The sequence below is a fragment of the Pomacea canaliculata genome, linkage group LG14 (assembly GCF_003073045.1).
Source record: "Pomacea canaliculata isolate SZHN2017 linkage group LG14, ASM307304v1, whole genome shotgun sequence".
Classification (NCBI taxonomy): Eukaryota; Metazoa; Mollusca; class Gastropoda; order Architaenioglossa; family Ampullariidae; genus Pomacea; species Pomacea canaliculata.
In genome coordinates this window covers 8531993-8555862 of record NC_037603.1, presented here as the reverse complement: position 1 = coordinate 8555862, position 23870 = coordinate 8531993, and the positions used below count along the sequence as shown (strand labels likewise).

Below are 23870 nucleotides of genomic sequence, written 5' to 3'. Positions count from 1 at the left end.
TAAAGCCTCTTATCTGCTGAAGAATAAGCTTTTACTTTCTTTGTAGGAGTACTGCACATTAAGTGAATTTCGGGGCAAAAGCGGGACACGTGCTTCACGAAAGACGCCGAAAAAGGTATTTTTAAAGACTGCACATCACAACTAAAAGCGGGACTGCCTTCTGGTCAGGAGTAATGCATATAGTAATCACACATTCATTCATGAATAGAAATAAAACAAAGTCCTTTTTGAAGCTGCTATTCCACACACACAATAAACACAAACAAAGGTGCATAATCTATCAAACTGGTCATTGTCACAATCATTTCTGTACTAAACAATAGAGAGAAACTAGTAGCATTAGGTGACCCACACCACTTTAACAAAGGCCGATGGAATTTACACAACAAAACAGATGTGCTTGAATCATTGCTGGCTTAATTCTGTACAATTAAACAACTGCAGGGTGGCCTAAAAATTGTGCTACCATTTAAACATTAAATAATTTTGTTTTATATTTTTTGAAAGAACATTTCTGTAAATGACAATATAAAATTGTTTAGTGTAATAATAAAAGAAAATATCACAATGAATTGGATAAATAACTGCCAATTCCTTAATTGATAATGATAGTGTATTTATGCTTTTAAATGTGCATGGTGGACCATCCATTTTCAAAGTAAAATTCTACAATTTTGGTTTCTTGGACCATGTTATATATTTCTATCAATTTTGAAGGTTTAAAGTGTTAACATCTGACACTATTTCTATAAGTAAAAAATCCCTTTTATGACAATTGATTTGAATTTTTTTAAATGACAGCATGACTTTTGGGCCACTCTATAGCATTCAAAGTGCTTACAAACCAACCAGCATTGTAAGTACTCATAAAAGATGCCCACTAAACTTGATTATTGCTGCAAAAAAATTTGATGATGGTGCAAGACACATCTATGGCAGTGTTAGAGGTTACATATCAGACCATTTTGTCAAATGTCAAACAGTATTAAACACAAAGCATAATGAAACCAAGGTAGTGCAAACATTTGTTTGTGCAAGGAATACCTCCATGTCACACATCAGGTACCTGAACTCACACATGAAAGTACCTCAAGTCAACCAAGAAAGATGACTTAGGATGCCTTTAAAATGATACCGACCTACTCAATTACTTGAAAGCCACTTAAAGCTCAGTTTGAATCAAATGACACCACCCTGCTCAATTATTTCAAAGCCACTTAGACCTCGATGTGAACAAAATATCTACAAACATTTAAATAATACAAAATCTTAGAAAAAGAAACAAATGATTGTGTATGTTAATGCATGCAAAACCTGCAGACAAAAAATATTCACATTCAAAGATACCCTCTGATACCAGTTTTCTAGCTTTATACAGCTCATCATCAAGAAATTGTGCACAGTCCTATGGAAGAAGCCTACCCTCTAAGAGACATCATGACACCACTTTCTGAAATCTTAAGTGTCATTCTGAAGTATTATGAACACATACGAAAGCAAGGCTACCAGGAAAACTATACAACAGCTATGGTGTCTAACAGATTTAGCTTTATTCTAGAAAGTCTTAGAATGGAACAAGAAAACAAGATGATGAGACAAATGACACAACACAAACAAAATGTGACAAATTTACTCTTCAGCTCCCATCCCTCCATCTTATCATACTACAGAACTGAAATGTTACAAGGCAAAATGCTTGAAGAAAATTCTTACCAATACACAGTGCTGATCACAAGCCCTGTGAACAATTCTTAGCACAGAGTTCATTTGTGCAATCCGCTAACACATTTCTGTACATGTGCACACACATGCACCAATACAGCAGTGATTACCCCCTCACCAGCATTATTAAATGCAGTTCAATGCTCACATGCTTATGTGTATGTTGACAAATGCATACACATGATCAAACCACCAATGTGTAATTTTAAAATCACACAGTCAGCAATCTGCATTGTGTGGAATGTGTGCGCATTCTAAATGAAGTTAAAAGGCATAAAAATTGAGTCATTTCTCGTTACTTTAATACTTTGCTTCCTATATCATAGTACATAAATAGAATAGCGTAGGTTGGTCAAGAGCATGTCAGATACACAAAGTGTATGACTGCCAACTTGCGTTGACCCAGTTATGAAAATAAATTTGATGTATGTGCACATACTGAAGGCATGTATGAGTATGGCATGTTGTCTGTGGAGCACACACACAAAAAAAAAACCTTGGTCAGAATGCATTTTGCTACAATGGCTGCAAGTAAGAAAGAAAAGGAATGATTTCCAAATTTTAGAAAATGGTTTACAAATGTCTCAAGTTGTTTAGAAACCTCTAAAGTAGTTTAGTGCTCTTTTAATCTGTAAAACAGGTGAGTAATAATTTTAATCTGTAAAACAGGTGAGGGATATCAGTTAAAAAAAAAAGAGGAACAATCTTTATCTGCAAAGCAAGTGAGAGATAAGTTTAATCCGAAAAGCAGTTTAGTACCAATTTCAAATCCTAAAGAAGTTTAATTAACCCTAATGCAGTTTCATAGTAATTCCTAAAGCAGTCAAGCAGTAAATGATGCCTCTAAAGCATTTGTTAGTTTAAATCTTTACAGTGCTAATTGTATAGCCCCAAAAGCTTTAATTTTAGCCTCTGAGATGGTTTAGCGGTAATTTTAATATCTAAAGCATGAGAGTTATAGTTGATACCCATACAGCAAGAACATCCAAATGAACAATTCCAATAAGCTCCATTTGTGGTTTCTTCCTGTGAAACCTATTACAAGCGTATAAATACACTTTTTTTCAATCAAAGGTAAGTATTTTAATCGTTAAAATTTGTTACTATTGACACAAACATGCTGATTTGAAGTGATCTTTTGTCAAAAGTTTAGAAAAAAGACAAGAAGATAGATGAGAGGTGATGCACTGCAGGTAACTCCCCACAATTTGTAAATTATTTTGTCATGACATTGGCCACTAAGCAAGAACAATGCATCATTTGAGAAGTGTTTTTCTGCTACCCCCAGCTTCTTAAACATCACCTCTCCACCTTTCCATAACTACATAAATGGTGTATTGTGAGACCTGCTGTAAATATTCTTATGGAGTACATTCACCTTTTCAGACCGGCCCAGGAAAAACTCCAGGTCGACAGAATATGGCAGAAGGTTGTACAATTTTGTCATGTGAACCTGCAGCATGACGGCTGGACAGACCTCCCTCTGCTTATCCTGCTGGCGGGATGGATGTTATGCCTTGACAAAACCTACTTTGAAGACCCTTGTCAGATGCTACATCTATTCAGACCAAAGCACATGGAGAGACAATCCTAGCTCTATAACAATTATAGAAAAACAAAGATTTACTTGTTTGGCCTTCAAATAGTTTGATATGGCTTTGAAAATAGAAACTGAACTTTACACCTACAGCTGTCAGATGGGAAGACCATCAGAGACTCTACTGAGAAGGAAGCTACACCCTTCCCCTTCTTAATGTTTGTGATAGAGAAACAGCTTCACTGACATTATTGTTATTGTCAAATGTGATTCAAACATTCACATACTATGACACAGATATACATAAGCAAGATTCAAACAAGGGTGGAAATGAACTTTTTTCTCTAAGCAAAAATCTAAGAAATATTGGGCTTTTTAAATTACTACTTTAACCATGCAAACCTGCAGAACTTCCTTCCCATTGTTATATCATTGCATTATATGAATGCTAGATGCTAATAGAGATTGGACATAGTTAACATTCAAATACTGCAACTTGTTACCCATGGAATTTCAAAGACAAAGTTATACTTACAGCACACATCTTTCTGTCATTTACTCCAATCTTCACATTATGGCAGTCTACAATCTAAAGCAATAAGTAACTCAGTTCGGGAAGCTACATTCTTCCAATGATACACTTCAACTCGGTCCCTGAGAAACAGGGCATAATTTCGCTATCATTAAAAAAAAGAACAAAAAATCTTAGGAAAACCAAGAGCTGCGTTTTGGATGTAGGTAAAAAAAAAATAAATTACATTTTGTTCCAAAAGGAGTTTCTTCCAAACATCCAAGATGCTTCCAACTCTGTAGGAGATTGTGGACTTCCCTATGCTATAGATCAGGGGTGGGCAATTAATTTTCCCAAGGGGCCGCATAAGAAATTGAGATGGTTTTAGAGGGCCGGACTAATATAGTTAACTCAGTTTTACCCAATACTGTATATATAGTATATATACTGGCAGTGGATAGACTTGGCTCTATATTCTGATTCATATACATTAGCATAAAATATAGGTTCACAGGGCTTCTGCTAAGGCTAAATTCTTTGGGGTCCCAGGGACCCCTTCTTCAGATTTTTAAGGGGTCCCTGTTCTTCACTCAAATTGGACCCCATTGACGAAAATTGAAGGGGTCCTCCGAACTTTTAATGCGTACTGTATGCAATTTTTCTGCTATAGATGGTACTCAAGAATATCAATCAATCAGGTGTTTTCTACCAATAGAATATTCAATCAACCACACTTAAGATGCGTGTGGGTGTTTATGCAGTCAGCCACATCAAGAGTACATTGGGAATGAGCACTCACACCTGACATTTGTCAATAGAACACTGGGACTGAGCCCTTACAGCTAATGTTTGTTTAAAAGGACACTGGGATTCCAAATTTGCTTTCAATCTTTTCCCTCCCAGGGAATGCCCTTTCTCACTCACTGAAGAAAAAGGGATACATAAGTTTCCTTGAGAATATCGTTTAACTCATTCCCTGCAACAGTACTGTGGAAAACATTAAGGGCTCACAGGTGACTACTATGGAGCACACTAAGGACTCGCATGAAGTGGCAGAACACATGGAAAGTGTTAACCCCTACATGATCAAGACCATTCAGATGTAGAATCTGTCACTCCTAACTTAAGCACACTGAGCATTAAGGGATTACAGGGAAATAGCAAAACACAGGGAAAGTATTAGCCCCTACATGACCAAGACCATGTAGATGTAAAAGCTATGTGTTGCTCACTCCCTATCTTAAGTAGACTAAGCATTAACATGCTGAGCAGTCAGGTCCACCACATCATGGCATCATCACCATTAAGACGACCTAAGCAAGCAATCAGCACCTCAAAGAATACCTGGCTAGGCACAAGGTACATTTCTCTGTCACCTTTACCTGGTGTTAGGCTCTCCTGGTGCTGATACTAATTTTAGAGTTAAACAACAGTAATATCCATCACAACTCTCTCAGGAAAAAATTCTTCATAGCAGCTATTTTCAATGCTCTCTTAATAGACCTGTTAGAACTATCATCTAAACACATGATTTTACCACCCAAAACATTGTTTGAAAAAACCTGTTTTGTTATTGTCCGTATGATAAGCCTGAGAGATTTTTTACCATACAAAGTTTATTTACATGTAAATGCCAGGTAGGCAGCACTCTTCTCTTGACTTCTTGTAGCACTGTGAGATGAAAACAGCTTAATTAAAGGCGCAATCCCATCATTTTACAATGTTTGTTCTTACAACAAAACTGTGAAGAAATCTGAAAACTTTTGAGTGGACACCAATATGCATTGTGTGTGGCAGGAAGGGAAGTAACTAAGTGACACTTCTTAAGAGCATCCACAATCATCTACAGCTTCAGCCACCTCACCCATCCGCACCACATACACACAGACTTCCTACAAGAACATGGCTGTTATGACTCAAAGGAGTACAACAAAAAATGCAAATGGTTAATCTTGTAATTCTATATTTTTCATTAAACAAATCTATAAATCCAAAGTAAGCATGGCATTAAGTGAAAGCCTTATAGCAGCTATCCAGTTTATTTCTGCATCTTTCCCTCTCTTTTTTTTTGTAAATTTAATCTTCTGGAACGCTTTTGAGGTCTCCAAGAAAACTGAAATATTGTCTACTCTACAAAAGAAATGAAAAGCAGCATGACAGTTGAGAAAAGTGGCTTCTACTCTAACCTACTCTACAGTTGTTTTTGCCAACAAAACTACGATGGTATATGTAGGGCACACAAAGTTGTTTCCAATAAAACTAAGATAGTATGTAGGACGCATGAAGTCTTTGAGAACAAAACTAAGATGGTATATGTAGGAAGCATGAACTCCACCTCACAAGCACACTCTAGTCGTGAGTGGAAAAATTCCTGTAAGATACCTGAATACAACCTTCTGTTGGTGATATGTCGGACACAAACTGCACATAATAAACAAGAATAACAACTGCCACTTCTGGTATGCTGCTTGACAGTCTTTGCCTCTGGATACGGTGGAGTTGCAGCAAAAAAGCAAATGCTCCTTTTGGAGACGTGTCAAGAAAAGAGAATATGCTAGACTGGCTACTGTTGTAAATTTGTAACTTGCTAACAGCACATCATTAACATCCAGGGCCATGTACCTTGACAGACTGGCTACAGTTGTAAACATGTAACATGTAACATGTAACATGCTAAGTGCACATTATTAGTCTCCAGCCTAGAGGACCATGTATCTTGCATAAAAGCCTGCATCTGGCTCAAGTCTCATAATCATGAAGAAATGTATTCAAAAAGTCAAAAGAAGGGCGTGAATGTGAATTGGTTTGCCAGCAGGACAAAATGACATCATACACTTCTGCTGGACACATCTCCGGTCGAGGCATTCGATACCCATTCTGTACACTTTCGAAGGCTTCTTTGCTTGGCATTCCTGTCAAAGAGAAGCGTAATAATCCCCAAAGACTTTATTTTTTAAACAGCATTTCTCTAATCATGTGTTAATAAGCTCACATTCTGTTATTCCTTTAATCTTTGATGAGCACAGTTAGATATAAAGGAAAAAAATCAACTAACACCTGTGATTATTTCTGACAACATTCTTGCCAGCCATACTTGACAAATTAAAGGACAGTAATAAATAGGTTGACTACTGAGAAGTGAAACCAGCATTCTAACAAACTTCTAAATGACTATTCAGTATACCTTACACAGAGCCACAACAAATTTGACTTTGAATACACATTTCTGTATCTTTGTGCGAGAATTTCAGCAGCGTACATGAGCAACAATAATCAGGAGTAGTTTGCGTAGTTCCTCCACACACACAGTTTGTGATCATCCACACAGGCTGGCAATCAAGACTAGTTTTTTTGTACATCATCCACACACAAGCACACACACAGACAAAACAGGTCTAGTTTGTTATGACCACATTCACACAGTTTACACATTCACATTCACACAGTTTGTATAGATCATCGACACATGCACACACTGACAATCAGGATTAGTTTGGGTAGATCAACCACAAACACAGAGAGACTGACAATCAGGAGTAGTTTGTCCACACACACACACTGACGAAAACATGGAAACACAAAGATTAGGATGAGGGAGTGGAGTGGAAAAGTGATATAAGCAACAACTGTGACTGAAAGAAAACAGAAAACAAGCTTATATTTCAGATTGATCTTCTGCAACAAAAAACATACCTTCATAAGGCTCTTTGCCGTAGGTGAAGATTTCTATGAGAACAACTCCAAAGGACCAAACATCGGCCTTAGTACTGTACTTGTTATAAGACAATACTTCAGGGGCCATCCATTTTATTGCCATTTTCAGCCCTGAAGAAGAAAGATTAAAGCACTAAAATACTATTTCTATAGGTCACATATCCTTTTCTTAACACATTTTAATATTGGTTATGCTTAGCACATCTGTGAAATGCATGAGGAATTGCAAGCAAAGCGGAATATGTGCTACCGCAACTGTCTTGGAACAGTTCTTACAGGCGGAACTTCTGGCCGACAGAAAAGAATGGTATCACATGTCTGAGGGAAGGTAGGAGTACACATGGTGCTGACTACTAGTGTTCAGCTGTCTCCAATTACTACCTGGACAATAGGCAGTGTACAGATCTCAGGCACTGCAAACTAGCCTGGCAATAAAATGTCTTCCTCGCACGACCAGTACTTGCTGTAGGGTCTGAGTGCTGAGGTAAAACGACTTCTATCTGAGCATACTGTCATGGTTAGGACTGAATGTATTCTCCACAAACCAAAAAAAATAGAATATGTAAAGGAGAGAAGGATGAACAGTGCAAATGACACAAACTTAATGACAACTGAATTTTCAAACTACTTTTTTTTTGCTTTTTATCTTTCTTTATATCTCTTATCTCTCTTTCCTCATAAGTAGGGATATCAATATGCGGCCCTATGCTCCACTGGGGGCGAATAGGAACAAGAAGAAGGGATATCAATATTTGGCTTATAGTCGGTGCTTACATTTATGGTGTATGTGTACATTCCACCTATTTTGAGTGTGACGTGCATGCCATTAGAGTTTAGGTTGTTTAGTTTAGTTCTTGTTACTCCTCAAGGAGCATATGGCCACAACATTACTGTTGCAGTTTCTGTAACATTTTTTTTTTTTTACATGAGTGGGTTATTACCCCAAAGCAAAACCCCCAACCTGGAGGGCCAGGGTGCAACATTTTAGTCTGGCCTCTCCCCTGACAGACCTGTTCGGCTTGGTTACACCTGCCAGGAGCACAAGGTTCCTGCCGACATAGCTCTGTGGATCGACAAGGCACGCAAGCCACCACACCACTACAAGGTAAGTTGCACCAACTGGTGGTGGGTTCAGACTGTAGTATTATCATTATTATTTTATTTTCAAGTTGTTGTGTATACTTTCTTACACCCTGAATCTGGGAAATGACAGTCTGTATCTATCTAACCGTCCTAACGAAATTGGATGTCCTTTCTCTACACTATTTTCTTACCACTATATCTGCACTTCCAGAGAAGCTACTCATCATACATTCTGGGAAGTAATCTGTAAATGCGCAATAAAATCCGAGGCTGGAAGCAAGAGGGCAGAGCTTTTAGTTTGGCTCTGGTGTGGTTTGTTTCGTTTTGGACAACCAAAATGAAAACTAGTAAGAGAGGGACAAAAGGGCAGAAACAACAAAAAAATATAGTTTGCAATTGAAATTGGTTTTAATTTCTTTTTATAATTTCAAGCCTGGGAAGTGGTGCGGGAGGACAGTGAGTACACAAACCTCTGCCATGCAAATTTCCTAGCCTGTTGAAAAATATAACAAGCCTGAGATCTACTGCCTTTAAAACTTATCATATTTTCAGGAGTGAGGTGGCAAAAGGCAAGGCGCTGGGCCTTCTTCCGAGTGCACTGGCCACCCTACACTCCCCCTTAAACCAGGGGACACATGGACAGCTGTTATGATGCCTTCGAGAAGGAATCATCTCCACAGCGATTTCATTGAAAATTGAGGTAAAGAGCTTAACAAAATGTAGCGTGGAATCATTGCCAAGGTCTTTTACTTCAAAATTAGAACTAGAACTATGGAGAAGGTGGGTGGAGCAGAGGGTCTGAAAGGCAGGCCAATCTGCCTTAGTCGGGTCCCACCCCGCATTATCCTGCTCCAGACTAGTTAAAAATTGTAAAAGTATTGGAAGTGATTCGCTGCCGCACAAGTTGCATGTACAGCCCAGTTAAAATCTGATAACGGTGCTTGGCTGACCACTGAAAAATCGAACTGCTGAACTGTGCTACTGCACAGACGACAAAAGTGTTAGGAACATAACGACAAACTCTGAACGATGTTCAAAAGGCAGAGATCACTTTCCATAAAAAATATAAAAAAAAAATAAAATCCCAACAACTCATCCTTGGTGTCAGTCGAGGCCCCGCTACACAATGGGTGGTGTCTGTTTAAGTCCCCCAATAGAAGGAGAGGAGAAGGAAGTTGGATCAAAAGAACCTCAACATCCTGTCGGGATATCCGAGCAGGAGGATAAACACAGCAAAGAGTGATAGCCTTGTCCGGGGAGACCTGGGCAGTAACAGCTTGAAGAGGGGTGGAAAGTGTTATCTGGCTAAATAAAAGGTGGGAGTGAATGAGAAGAACAGTCCCACCTGAAGGGACATCAGTCTGAGAATAATGACGTAAAACTCGAAACCCTTTGAAGGAAAAAGAGTTGGAAGGTAGGAGAAGTGCAGGTTTGTACAGAGAGACTTTGGCCTGCATATACCCAACCTCAATGAAGTCAGGTATTTTGGGCAAACACAAAGTTAAGAAAAGTGTATTTGTTGAGATAGATTTCCCGTACTTCTTCAGGATGATTCTCTGCACCGCTATGACCCCCAGGTGTGCAAATTCTGATTTGATGTCAAGTTCTGATATTGGCAAGGTCCGGGCAACAAATGACTTCTCCTGAAGAGTTGAGGGATTGATGAGTTACCTTTATGGGTTGGTTGACAAACTGTTTTCCATCCTATCGGCGCAGGGATGCTTTCTGATTTGTGCACTGGAGAGGAAATTGTCCACAGCGCAGATGTTTAACAGCAAAAAAGTTTGCAGAGATATTTTTAAACCCTTTTGCTATTTCGAAAGGGGAGAGGGATGAGAGTGGCTTAACCAGCTCTGCGCTCTCTACCACAAGAAAACAGGGCCAGGCCCCCTCAACATTCTTTCTCATGCACTCTCTCGCCTCATCCTCCCTATCAGTAGATTCATTCTCTCTTGTTCGTTGGTTGGTTGGTTTGTTCTGGGGTTTTTTTTTTGGTGCCATGATATAAAGGATTCGTTTCATTCCTTACGCTTCCCACCCACCATGGAGTCCAACAAGGGGATGCGGATGAGCGGTACCACTCAGGGCATTGCCAGCAGGGTTGCACCTGGGATACACAGGGAATATACTCTGGCCTTACGAGTACGAAGACTAGATTGACCCCAGCTGCAGCATTCTAGCAAAGCTAGGGCAATACACAACCAGCTGGTTGATTGGTGTGGGCCACACCAACCTCCCGTCTAGGAGAAGTCCAGGTCAGAGGTGTGTTGGTTTGATGGGTTGCAACCCATCAGGGACTTCAACCTCTAGGATCCCATCCTTCCCAGACAGGGGTCGCCCTGCACAAGAAACGTAGGGGGCCTAAAGGAGGCCACACAAAAAACAAAAAAAAAAAAATTACATGAAAAGAAAGGCATGATGGGAAACAAGAAGGGAGATGTTTGATAATGTAACCGAGTGGTGGGGGTTGTGGTGTAGTGACGACAACACACTTCCAGCACTCAAACAAAAGCAGGAACCGTCAGCAGGTGTGCGACCCTTTATTACACAGGCTAGTACAATGGCCATGGCTGCGTCACATCGCCCTAAAATTCCGGCTGTCCCCTACTGTCAGATGTCTGTGCTCTCTCTGATCCGCCAACGTCTCCTCCTCCCTTTCGTCTCAGCTCTGCCCTTATAAACCCATGAGAAGGGTAACTTTCCACGATCCTTCTATATGGCCGGGGCAGTAACGAACTTTAACCCTAACCAATCACTGCCGAGTATACTTTCTCGCAAATGCCTTAGCAGATCCCGCCAACAACAATCATCCGCCGGCCCCGCCAACAACAACGCCGGACTAAAGGCCCTATACATCGAGAAGAATATAGGTGAAAGAGGCAGGTTAGGAAGAAAAAGGAAAAGTATAAGAAAAAGGGGTCTACATCAAGGTAAGCTTCTTAGCAAAAAGTTTCTCACACCCCCCAAAAGCTAGCGAAGAAGGTGTTCCTTCAACTATTTTCCAACCCAGAGATCATGTCAAACACAACCCTTTAACCCTGATTCTGTTCTCTAGGTTGATCAGGTCTTCTTCCCGTTTACTTAGCAATTTAAAACAGAAGACGTGCTGTCACAGCAGACCCAGATATTTATATCATATTGCCTTGCCTTGCTTGGAATGTATTGTTTGATACAATACATTCAAAACGGACAATATATTGTTTGATCTGCCCCTAAAGATGACTAACTAATCATCAACGGTCACCAAATATCAAATATTTCAGAGATTGGTGAAAGCTTTTCATTGGGTCATCTTTGACATCATTTAACAGCACCAAATTGAAGCATTCTCCTCAACTGCACAAATCTAGCTTTGAGTGTGGCTTTTGGGAAAAAAAATTGAAGTACATTCTCCTCAACTGCACAAATCTAGCTTTGAGTGTGGCTTTTGGGAAAAAAAAAAAAGCTCCTCTGTGCTTTTTGCTGCACAAGTGTTCTATCAGTTCATCCTGAGCCTTATCGACACCTATTATTAAGACCCCTTGTACGCTATAACTAGAACCCTAAAATGTCATCTCTGCTAGAACTACCTCTCCGACCTGACTTATGACCAACAGTTTGTGCTCTAAGATCACTTTCAACCTGGAGAGTTAGTTCCCCTTAATCTTCAGTCAGGTGAAGCAATGGCAAAAAAAAAGAGAGACATAATCAAGCAAAAGAGAAACTAATGAAGAAAAGCATTATATCTTAACAGCCTTATTTTAACATTAAAAGAAACAAAATGAATTGAATGCATAAATGTTTGAAGTGACAACTTCTGGAATGAAAGCAAACAGGCTGATCTCTCAACTATGAGCTACGTCAGGTATGATCAGATCTGAGCGGACTTTAGTGAGTCTTAATAGGGAGATTTTATTGTATTTAACATTTGGCATTCAAAATTACATCCAATATAAAGTCTATATAGTAAAATTCTCATATAATACACACCTACCTATATATCTTTAAATGCAATCTCTTTCTCTCTCACACACACACATACGTTCCCTGACCAGAATGTAGGAGCTAAAACATTAAAACCTATTTTTTTGCCTCACATGCTCTTTTTAAATCCTTTTATGTTCCTTGATTATGATACACAAATACATACCTTCTCCTTTTACAATCAACATTCACTTGCAACTGAATTTACTAACCTCTTCGAAAATTGAAATCAGGATCATCCTTTGTACGTGTCATGCCAAATCCTGCAACTTTCACCCTGTTTTGTTCCCCAACCAAAATATTTCGAGCACCTAAATTGCGATGGATGAAATTTTCCTTTTCCATGTAGGCCATGGCATCAGCAATCTGGAGGAAATCAAGGAAAAAATAAAAACACTACCGCTCTAAATGTGCTGCAATAAAAACAGAAAATTCTTCAAAAATCCTGTAAAGATCCTGAAGAAAATGTCCTTAATATAGTGTGACAGAAAGATAATCAGGCTCTTAATCTGGTGTAATATTTCAGGGAAGACCACAAGCTTCACCTAAAATACACAATGTTTACAGTAATGGTGACAGCACAGTTTTGCTGCTGAACCTTCCTATATCCCAGTTAAAACAAAACACAAAACGCCTGTCCACTTTTTAAATCCAAAACATAAAAATAAAACTTCCTTTCTCTCCTTAGTGCATGAATATCATCAAGATCAGGAAGTCTTCTCAAGACAAATTCCATTTGAGAACAGCAACAATTTAGTTGGGTATGAAGTCTAAAGTGTTTTGGGTTCAGGTTCTAGCTCTAGCTCTTATAACGTATATGAGTTGAGTCACCGTCAGGGTTAGCAATAATTTGGTTTGGTATGAAGTCTCAAGTGTTTCCATTAAGGCTGCAGCTCATTCAAAAGGTTACCTGGGCACCAATATATATGAGTTGGGTCACCGTGAGGCTCTGGCCTGCACCTTCACGTAAGTACAGAGATAAACGTCCGTTGACCATGTACTCTGTCAAGAGGTACACAGGTTCTCGTTCACAGCATACTCCCAGTAAGCTGATAATGTTGGGGTGCTGAAGGGTCTTCAGGATCTGAGCTTCATCCAGAAAAGAGGCCGTGCTAACACAGTCCATTTTTTGCATCTTGGCAGCAACCTCTTTAGATCCATTCCACTTTGCTGCACAGAGGAAAAGTAACTAATCAGTGTCGTGCAGTTTTATTTATAATTACAAGCATTTTATAAAGTGATTTTCCACAATAATTTGCTCAGGGCCATTCACAAACAAGGAAACTACAAACAGGCCAAATCTTTTTTTTTTTTTTAACAAAAAAGAGCTAACATTCATACCACACATGTACTTGTACAACAGACACACCCACAGAATAAATACATACACATACTTTACACCTGTTCACGGTCAAGACACGGATGAGTGTACTCAATGACTTTAAAAAAAAAACTCTTAAATTTGGATTTAAAGGTGGTCAAAGAATCAGTGTAACCAAGTCAGATGGGTAATTTGTTGATAGGACAACAGGAAAGAAAAAGACCTCTGTCCACTGACTTTGTCAGTGAGACTGGAAGTAGCCTTGTATGCAGAAAGCCAGATTGCACGGTTATCATGATAGTGTGCGAAAAATCAGATGCAAGGGCCCCTGATAGCTGGCTATCGTATGATACAATGATTTATCAGAGGACCCTGCATCAGAATCATTAAGTCCAAACATGGCTTCCTACATACAAGAGCTGGTGTCAGAAATTTAGCAGAATAGTTGTGAGGGGGTATAGATGGGAATAAAATTAGAGAGGTATTGAGCATTGGTAGAAGGACCAGCGGGATAATTCAGAGTGGCAAGGTTATAGGCTGTACAATAAGAGACTTGCCAGTCAAGAGATGGGAGTGAGTTCAGAGAGGAATCAAGGACCAGTAGCAGAAACAGCAGAATATGAGTGGAAAGTTTGCATGTTATACAATCAGAGACTTGCTAGCCAGCAAACAGAGCAAATGATAGGTGTAAGACATTCAGACCCCTGTGGGACCCCGGGGTATGCTTGCCTAGCAAGCATTGTAAGAATAGGGTCCCTGCCATCCAGCCAGGCATGTCGTAAGAGGCGACTAAGGTGGACACCTCACCTAGAGGTAAAATAGGTTGTGGTAGGGCTAACAACCCCACCATGTAAAAAAAAATCATGTTACAGAAACTAAAACCAGAGAACTCGTCACAGATGGCGAAGGTAATGAAGCACACCAGGAGACTGGACTAATGACGGACGACAGCCAAACCCGAAAGGGAGCTGGCGCCCCGACAGCGGATTTACTGAAGCCGAGGCAAAAGTTGAGGGTGGGGTGCTGGAACGTCCAGACTTGTACCAGACTGGCAGGATGCTCCAATTAGTCAAGGAGTTTGACAACTACAACTTGGACATCCTGGGAGTCAGTGAGGTCAGATGGACCGGCACGGGAAAGAGGAGACTAGCGTCAGGACATACCATCTTGTTCTCAGGAAGATCAGACGCTCAGCACTCTGAAGGAGTAGCTCTACTCCTCAACAAGAAAACGGAAAAGGCACTGCTGGAATGGAAGCCTTATGGACCCAGGCTTTTGAGAGCAAGATTCCATTCAAAGTACACCAAGCTGACAGTGCTAGCCTGCTATGCACCAACAAATGACTCTGAGGCAGAAGACAAGGATGCTTTTTACGATCAGCTTCAGGCAGCCTCAGAAAGCGTTCCAGCCCACGACATGTTGCTCATCATCGGCGATCTCAATGCCAAGGTGGGAAGTGACAACACCTGCAGGGAGCATGTCATGGGCAAACATGGAATCGGAACCATCAATGACAACGGAGAGAGACTGGCAGACTTTTGTGAAGAAAACAACCTACTGATTGGAGGCACACTCTTCCCACACAAAGACATCCACAAGGCAACATGGACATCACCAGATGGGATCACAAAGAACCAGATAGACCATGTCATCATCAACCGAAAATGGAGGAGCTCACTTCAAGATGTTAGAGCCTACAGAGGAGCAGACGTTGCCAGTGACCACACTCTTGTGATAGCCACAGTTTCTCTGAAGCTGCGTCGATCACAAGGAAAACAGGCACGTCAGCGGAGAGTGGACTCCAGCAAACTAAAAAATCCAGCCACTGAAAGGGCCTTTGCTATGGAAGTAAAGAACAGGTTCCAGGCACTGGGAGACCAACAAGAGATGACCTTAGACGACTTCAATCGAGTCTTACAGGAATCAGGAGAGAAAATACTGGGCTTCCAACGGAAAAAGAAAGAACAGTGGATCAGAGAAGAGACATGGAAGAAGATAGAAGAGAGAAAGTCAGTCAAACAAAGAATCAACAGCACGAGATCTGAACGCCTGAAGGAACAACTCAGACAAAGATATACAAAACTAAACAAAGAGGTAAAGAGGATGGCAAGAACCGACAAAAGAGACCATATAGAGAAACTGGCAGATGAAGCAGAAAATGCAGCAAGTAAAAATGACCTAAAGACACTGTACAAGATAAACAAACAGCTAAACAATGGGTTTAAGAACAGTGATGTGCCAGTGAAAGACGTGAACGGTAATGTCATCGAGGGAGAGGCAGGAAAACTACAGCGCTGGAGGGAACATTTTGAGTCGACCAGACCAGATCCCCCTCAGCTTGCAGACATCCAGCCAGCAGCTATAGACCTTGACATCTGCACAGACCCACCAAGCCTGGAAGAAGTGACAGCAGCAGTCAAGACAATGAAGAGCGGCAAAGCAACAGGGGCAGATGGAATAACAGCAGAGATGTTGAAAGCAGATATAAATGTGACAGCTCCCAAGCTGACTGAAATCTTAAGGCAAATTTGGGAATCAGGGCAGGTCCCTGTTGCGTGGAAGACAGGGCTCATCTTCAAGCTACCCAAGAAAGGAGATCTTGGAGACTGCAATAATTGGAGGGGCATAACACTTCTTTCCCTCACCAGCAAGGTCTTCAGCAAGATTGTTTTGTCAAGACTGACGGCAACTCTTGAGAAAGACCTCCGACCACAGCAAGCAGGATTTCGCCCTGGGCGATCCTGCTCTGAACACATCTTCATTCTGCGACAGATTCTGGAGCAGAGCAACGAATGGAACACACCGCTGTACATCAATTTCATCGACCTGGAGAAGGCTTTTGACAGCATCCACCGCGAATCCTTATGGAAGATCCTGAGGCATTATGGAATCCCTGCAAAACTTGTTCAGGTCATTGCAATGCTGTACAGCGATTTCAAATCCCAGGTTGTCTGTGACACAGAGCTCACAGACCCCTTCAACGTCAGTACCGGGTGAAGCAGGGCTGCATTCTGTCGCCGTTCCTCTTCATCCTGGCCATGGACTGGATCATGAAGACTTCCACGACAGTGAGAGGAGAGGGATCAGATGGACCATGACTATGACAGCAACAACAACGCTGGAAGACTTAGACTTTGCTGATGACATTGCCCTGCTGTCACACCGCCACCAAGACATGCAGGAAAAAAAAAGGCCTTCTCAGAAACAGCTGGAAACCTTGGCTTGAAGGTCAGCACAAAGAAAACGAAAAGTATGAGAGTGAACGCCAGAGTCCAAGACAGCATCAAACTAAATGGAGAAGAGATTGAGGAAGTTGACAGTTTCACCTATCTTGGGTCCAAAATGTCAAACACCGGGGATGCGGAGGTGGAGATTCGAGCCCGACTGGCGAAAGCCAGCCAGGCCTTCGCCTCACTCAGGAGCACATGGAAGGCAAAAAACATCAGCCAGAAGATCAAGCTGAGAATCTTCAAGTCAAATGTGATCAGCACCCTCCTTTACGGATCAGAATCTTGGAAGATGACCAAAACCATCAGTAACAAGCTTGACGTCTTCCAAAACAGATGCCTCAGGCGCATACTTAACATCTTTTGGCAAACACCATCACCAACGAAGAACTCCACCGAAGAACTGAAACCGAGTCCATCACCACGCAGGTTCAACGAAGGCGTTGGCGATGGATTGGACATGTGCTCCGCCAGCAGACAGCAGACCTTTCCAGAGTCGCCTACGATGGACTCCAGACGGCCGAAGAAAACGAGGCGCCCAAAGGAAACTTGGAGAAGAACAGTGGAAAGGGAGATGAAGGGAAAGGGCTGGACATGGGGTCACCTAGAGCGGGTTTCAGCCGATCGACATCGGTGGCGGACTCTGGTTGAGGCCTTATGTGCAACCTGATGCACGAAGAGGAATAGATAGAAGACATTCAGACCTAGTTGATCTACAGATAAGACAAGCAGCCTTATTCTGGATCCTGTGAAGTCTATCAAGAAGATACTTAAGAATTCCAGACAAAAGGAAATAGTCAATTCTCATCAGCGCAAATGAGAATTCATGACTGTGAACATTGTTTGCTGCATTGGTGAGATAATGATCAGTGAAACTAATCCTACGAAGTTCAAGGTCAGCAATCATGCAGACATGAGACATATGACAACAAATATGATGAGAAATATGATTATGAAAAGTCAAACTTGTATCAAGAGTGACACCCCAACTGCAGACAGAAGCAGAGAAAGGAATCATTGACCTCTTTATGGAAAAAAAAAATCGAGAAAGGAAGGGATGAGCTGTTTATGGAAAGAGAAGATGGGAGAGGGATGACCAAACCATTTCTTGTGACAAATCAGTAGTAGTTTTGAATGAAAACATACCCACTAACTGTAACCGAAAGAACAAAAAATGTCAGAGATTTCCCATTTCAATGATATTTTAAAAATCTGCAGATTATACTGGAATGGCTATTTTTGAAACCAAATTATTAAATACAATAGAAAAAATAGTAATTTTTTGGATTGAATAAATGGGTGTACATTTTTAATAAGACCTTTGCTAAAAATCATGAAAAAAAAATCTTTATCATTTTTATTCCCATGTATAATAATGGAATTCTGACAGAAGGGAAATGCACAAACATGCAAGAATACAAACCCATCTACGGAAGGGAAACATACAATTATGGAAACCCATGCAAGTAGAAGCGAGAAATGAAAACGAGGCTGCACCTAACTCTTTCTTTTTATACTTGGTTGTAACTGCAGTGGATATGCAGTTTGTGCCTGTGTTCATCACTGACCGAACTTTACTTTCTGCTGTGTTTCTGTGACCGACTGTAGGAATCACGTCAGGTTTTGTTCTTCAGCCATTCTTCTGGGCGTTACCAGCGTCATTACTTTTCAGCTTTGGCATTCCACATTCTGCAGGAAAAGCGGTGAGTGGCCAAAAGAAAAAAAAAAAGAAAAAGAAGACCTAGACCTATTAGATCCATTATATGACTAGGAGTGGTCGGGACAAGATCATTTGCAGCCTGGATCAGTTTTTCAAATGATTTGCGCACGCTGGACCATCTTGTTGCTAAATATCTTTCATATCATCTGCCATTCTCTAGTTTACGATTTTGTATGTTATGTTGCGTTCGTCTATGTCTATTTTGGGGTTGTTTTTTTTTCGTAAAGCGTCATAGTATAATATAGTACCGGAATATGGCGCTAAACAAGTTCACTATAATAATAAATAAGTAGGAAGGCAGGCAAGTAGGCACTGAAATTGTATAAAAAAAGAAGTGGCATATAACCCTAACTCTGGAAGTATGTTTTTGTGGTTACCGGAATTTGAAGAAAAGCTAACAAAAGAGAAAGAAAAAGTAAAAATCCACTGGGCTTAGCAGAGGGTGGGTGTGTGGAATGGGGCAGGAGAGAGCTCGGCCTTGGTCACTGGCTGGGAAGCGTAGTTAGTGGTATCATATTATTGCTGGACAAGTTTGGAGTTGGAAGGCTGTTGGACACTGTGGATTTAGAACGTTTATGCATTGAGATTCAGGGATTTAGGTGCAAGTCAGAATTGACAGTGAAGAGCTAGGTATGTTACTGATGTGTGGCCACTCTTTGAACCAAGAGAATGGGGGCCGACCCTTAGTACTGTAGTTGTAAGCATATTATTATATACTGGGAAAATAATTTACGATTAGAATTACAATGCACCGAAGATGATGTCAGCCCTAGGGCTTGTGCTGGCTCTCACAGCCCTAGAGTTTACACAAAAGAAATAGGAAATACACTTTCAGATCTTTGTCTTTTGTTGAGCAAAAGAACATGTGGACTTATGTTTTTTAAATGGCTAAATGCAAAGTTGGAAGAACAGATATACTTCCATACAAAACAAAATACGGGTGAAAGGTATTACATTATTTACAAGTACTTACCATGCCAAACCTCAGCAAACTGGCCACTACCAAGGCGCTTGACGAGATGTAAAGTGTCTCTGGTAGTGTTATATTCATCCTGCCGACCTCTTTCCATTGCCCATAACAAGGATCTTGGCTTTGCACAGGTTTGAGACAATTTGCAGCATAATCCATCAGCAGAATCTGCAAAAAAGTTGGGTAGGAGTAAAGTAGTTACAACACAAGACATTATATGAAACAGCCTTACTACTCGAAGGTTTTTCTTTTGAAATTTAAGTGAAAAAAGTGCAATACCTATTAATGAAATATTGATAATCTTCTTAGAGTTGATTTTTCTCACCACAAATGTTTATTTGTCTTGACATTATGATTTAAGTTTACTGCTTATATTATATGACTATACTGTCCCATTGTGACTTTTATTCCGAACTCAAACACCCAGGTCCAAATCACCTACCTTCAAGAACAATATGTAACAAAAAGAAGTACCTATGTATAATAAAACCTTGCTATTGAAACTTCCTGTGATCCACCGAAATCAACTCGTAACTGGAAGGGGTAGAGAAATCAACCAGTCTGATTTTATTCTATAAATTATGGCTTTGGACACCAATAAATTTAAGTTCATTTATTAAAAATAAGCTCCTGATATCATATTTAGTGCTATTCTTTGCCTTTATCATTCAATTATGCTTACTTATTGTGATGTTGTTACACTTGCTTGAAGATTTATAAAGGTAAAATCTAAAGGTAATAGTTATTGATTAGTACACGGGTACCATGGTAGACAAAGATACACTCTTTAAGTGCACTATATATATTAAAACACTTAAAACAATTCTTATCAATAAATCATGACTGAAAACAGACAGTTGCCACACAATCTTTTTGAAATGTGACTGCAAAAAACTGTTTAATATATACAATCAACTGACGTGTTGGTAAACAAAGAGACAAGAGTGAGCACAGAGGGCTAACATTCTAATCAAAAATTAACTCCCACAGCCATACAGACACCCCACCTGAGTCAAATCGACCCACTTTAACTATCTCGGCCCACGTCAGACTTGAGAAAGACTTTTCAAAAACAAAAATCAGCTGAAGAAAAAAATAACTGCTTATGTGGCATTGTGAGATTTGTTCTCTAAATATTTTTTTGGTGGCTTAACTTGTTCGGGCATTACGTGAATGTAGTAGTTAATATTAAGAAAATTTGCAATAGAGTGATGTCCCAAACTAGTTGAAGGGTGCACAGCTCTGTGGTAGTTTTGTCTTATCCAATGTCATCCTTGTGATTGGGCATGGTTCTGTTATGTCTGCCACTGTGAGCGAATGCGGTTCCTCTTCCCTGTTGGTGGCGTCAGTTCTTTTTCAACATGTAGACATCACCATCACTGCAGTTGTATGGGATTCATGTCTAACTGACCTTTCTTGATCAGTGAACTATTGCATATGCTAGGGCTTATTTGTCATTACAGTTCAAATGGTGTCATCTGTTGTATGTGCTATTTGAAACAGCATTTGCTAGGGCGTGCATTCCAGCTTGTGCGACAAGTTTGATATTTGGGCTACAGATTGTGGATGCTGCCCTTTCGCGTGGAGTACAGTCTGCTAAGCACTTATATCATTTTGTTTAGTCGCCACCTTATTTTGATGTCACACCACCTGTCATTTAAGCACCTTAAACTTGTCCAAAGGGTAGGATAAGGCACACCAGCAAACTTTTATTTTTTCTATTCAAATATTAATAAGAACAATATTTTAATAGCTACTTCTGTCATGATTGATTCATTCTTCATTTATTATTATTGTTATTATTTGAGTTAACAGCTACTTGTGTCATGGGTGATCCATTCTCCTTTTGGCCCTAGATAGATTCAACTTGTCTGTTGGGATGATGTACAAGTACACGAGCACAAATTGCAGGTGGGGAGCTGTGTTGGGACAATGTATAAGAGCAATAACTGCAGACAGTAAGCTGTGATGGGATGATGTACAAAAGAACAAACTGCTGGTGGTAAGTGGTGCTGGGAAAATGTGCTGGGAAAATGTTAAGCTGTGTTGGGTGAATGTACAAGAGCACAAACCGTAGGTGGTAAGTTGTGTTGAGGAGATGGTTATGATGGAGATGACATATTTGGGGTTGCAACATGAAGGTCTTAACGAGGGGGCTTTACTGTACTTACCATAGAGTTAAGCATGAAACAATTTAATTTAAACTAAGATACTTCTTTGTTATTCTTTAAATGAATTAAAACACACCAAGCGGGAACATAATGTAAGCAACAGGGTAACTGAAAATAAACATATTGCAGAAAACAAAGTTTGAAGACTACAACATTGTTGTAAAAGTTTACATCAGGTTGAACCAGACTGAACTTTTATCCCTAAGCCAAGACTACAATGCCCATTGAGTCTGCAGCTCTAAGAAAAGTATAAACATGTTGCTTTCTACAGTGTTTCATTTGACAAGTGCAAGGTGGATAAAATTAGTAGAACTGGTGGAACAATTTTATTTCTCTTAAATTCTGACTTCTAAATGCATTTTACAATTTTTGACTAGTCATTAGAGCTCATTTGTTTTGAAAAAATACCTAAGACATGGTGTCACTTAGGGGTTGAGAGGCTTGCAAAAGGTAGCATTGTAACTGCTAAAACTTTACTGGTAGCCCCATCAGTGAAAACCAGATTAGGGCCTACTAACATCATTTCTTGACCGGTTACCCATTAATAAAAACCAGATCAGGGCCCATTAAATCATTCCTTCTTGACTGGTAACCCCATTGCACCTTGTCCGAGAGGAGAAACCAGAAGGAAGAAATAGTCATAAGTACCAATGACTACTGCAAACAAACTTATTGTTGTCATGTAGACTATTTCAATGCAAACTGAGAATGGAGTGTACAAAAGCTAACTAACCCTCATCGCAGTTGTATTTATTTCATGGGGGTGGTGAGAAAAAATATTAAAGAAAATCCAGTCAATAAGTGAATTTGTGCCTGGACAAATAAAGCCACCATTTCTACAGAAGATCTATGAAGGCTTTTTTTTAACCAGCCACCATATCAGAAGTTCAAGGTCCAATGTCAATGGACTGATAATATATTGTGCAGCCATAATAAAATGTCTCCATAGTAGATCCCTGGGCATGAGTTTTAGCAGTACACCTCTATACCTTTCTTCACGTCAGTCTGCTTAGTTTTATAGTAAATCCACATCCTTATTTTCGGTTTTACAAAATTCTTGAATTGTTAAAATATTGTTTTGGCCACTAATGTTGGATTTGGCTGAATACTGAGTGAATTTCAATGTATTTCCCCTAAGAAAAATGACTTTCATTCTGCAATATGCATTTAGTTTAAAAAGCCCTTCAGGTAAGTAGCTGTGAATCTGGTAGTGTTAGCAAGTTTGCAGCAGAAGTCTCCCTAAAATTTTTCCCATGCTAGAAAATACAGGGTTAGTCAAAATTATGTTAACACTTATATGATGGAAGTTATTTATTCGTATAATATATTTCATATGTGCAAGATGATGTGAAGGATGATCTCAACCTTGTAACCTACTTGTCACTGTGTTCAACACAGAAACCATCAAGCAGCAGTACTATTTAAAGCCCAGGCATAAATTTTGTGGGGAATAAATGATACTACAGTCTGTATTAGTGTTATAATTTTGGCTAACTCTGTATATTGTATTTTGTTTGAGGTAATTTGGAACCATAGACTAAAGCTTGATAATAATCATGTGCTACAAAGATTGTATCTCAGAGCTTTTACAATGCAATACAACTGTATTCCTCTGTCAGACTTTTTGTCACACAAATCAGTTTCTCTACTCTAAGCAGGCATAAACTCTGCATTCACTCACCTTGGTAATGTCTAACAGGTCAGCCAGTGAGGTAAATGTACGTGACTTGGTGATGTAGTAAAGTTCACATGAATGGTCTGGCGTACGGCGTGTGACAATCTTGTAGTGTTTGGCTAAGTACCTCGCAAGTCATCACATAGTCCCGTACTGACAGAGTATATGTGCCTGAAATAATTAATGCAATAATGTAAACATTTCAACAACAATGTACATGTTTATACTGATTCACATGCACACATTTTAAATTAAG

At 39.9% G+C, this 23870-nt stretch overlaps 1 protein-coding gene across 1 annotated transcript in view; it reads right to left on the bottom strand.

The window, feature by feature from the left end:
- Positions 1-221: 221 nt before the first annotated feature.
- Positions 222-23870, bottom strand: part of LOC112555261 (tyrosine-protein kinase SRK2-like) — a 36240-nt gene continuing 12591 nt past the window's right edge. Inside the window, 8 exon segments of the mRNA XM_025223580.1 lie at positions 222-6682; positions 7464-7595; positions 12743-12896; positions 13441-13700; positions 19772-19946; positions 23630-23742; positions 23745-23757; positions 23760-23785. Of these exon segments, the coding sequence (XP_025079365.1) occupies positions 6510-6682; positions 7464-7595; positions 12743-12896; positions 13441-13700; positions 19772-19946; positions 23630-23742; positions 23745-23757; positions 23760-23785 (1046 nt within the window). The 3' untranslated portion in view covers positions 222-6509.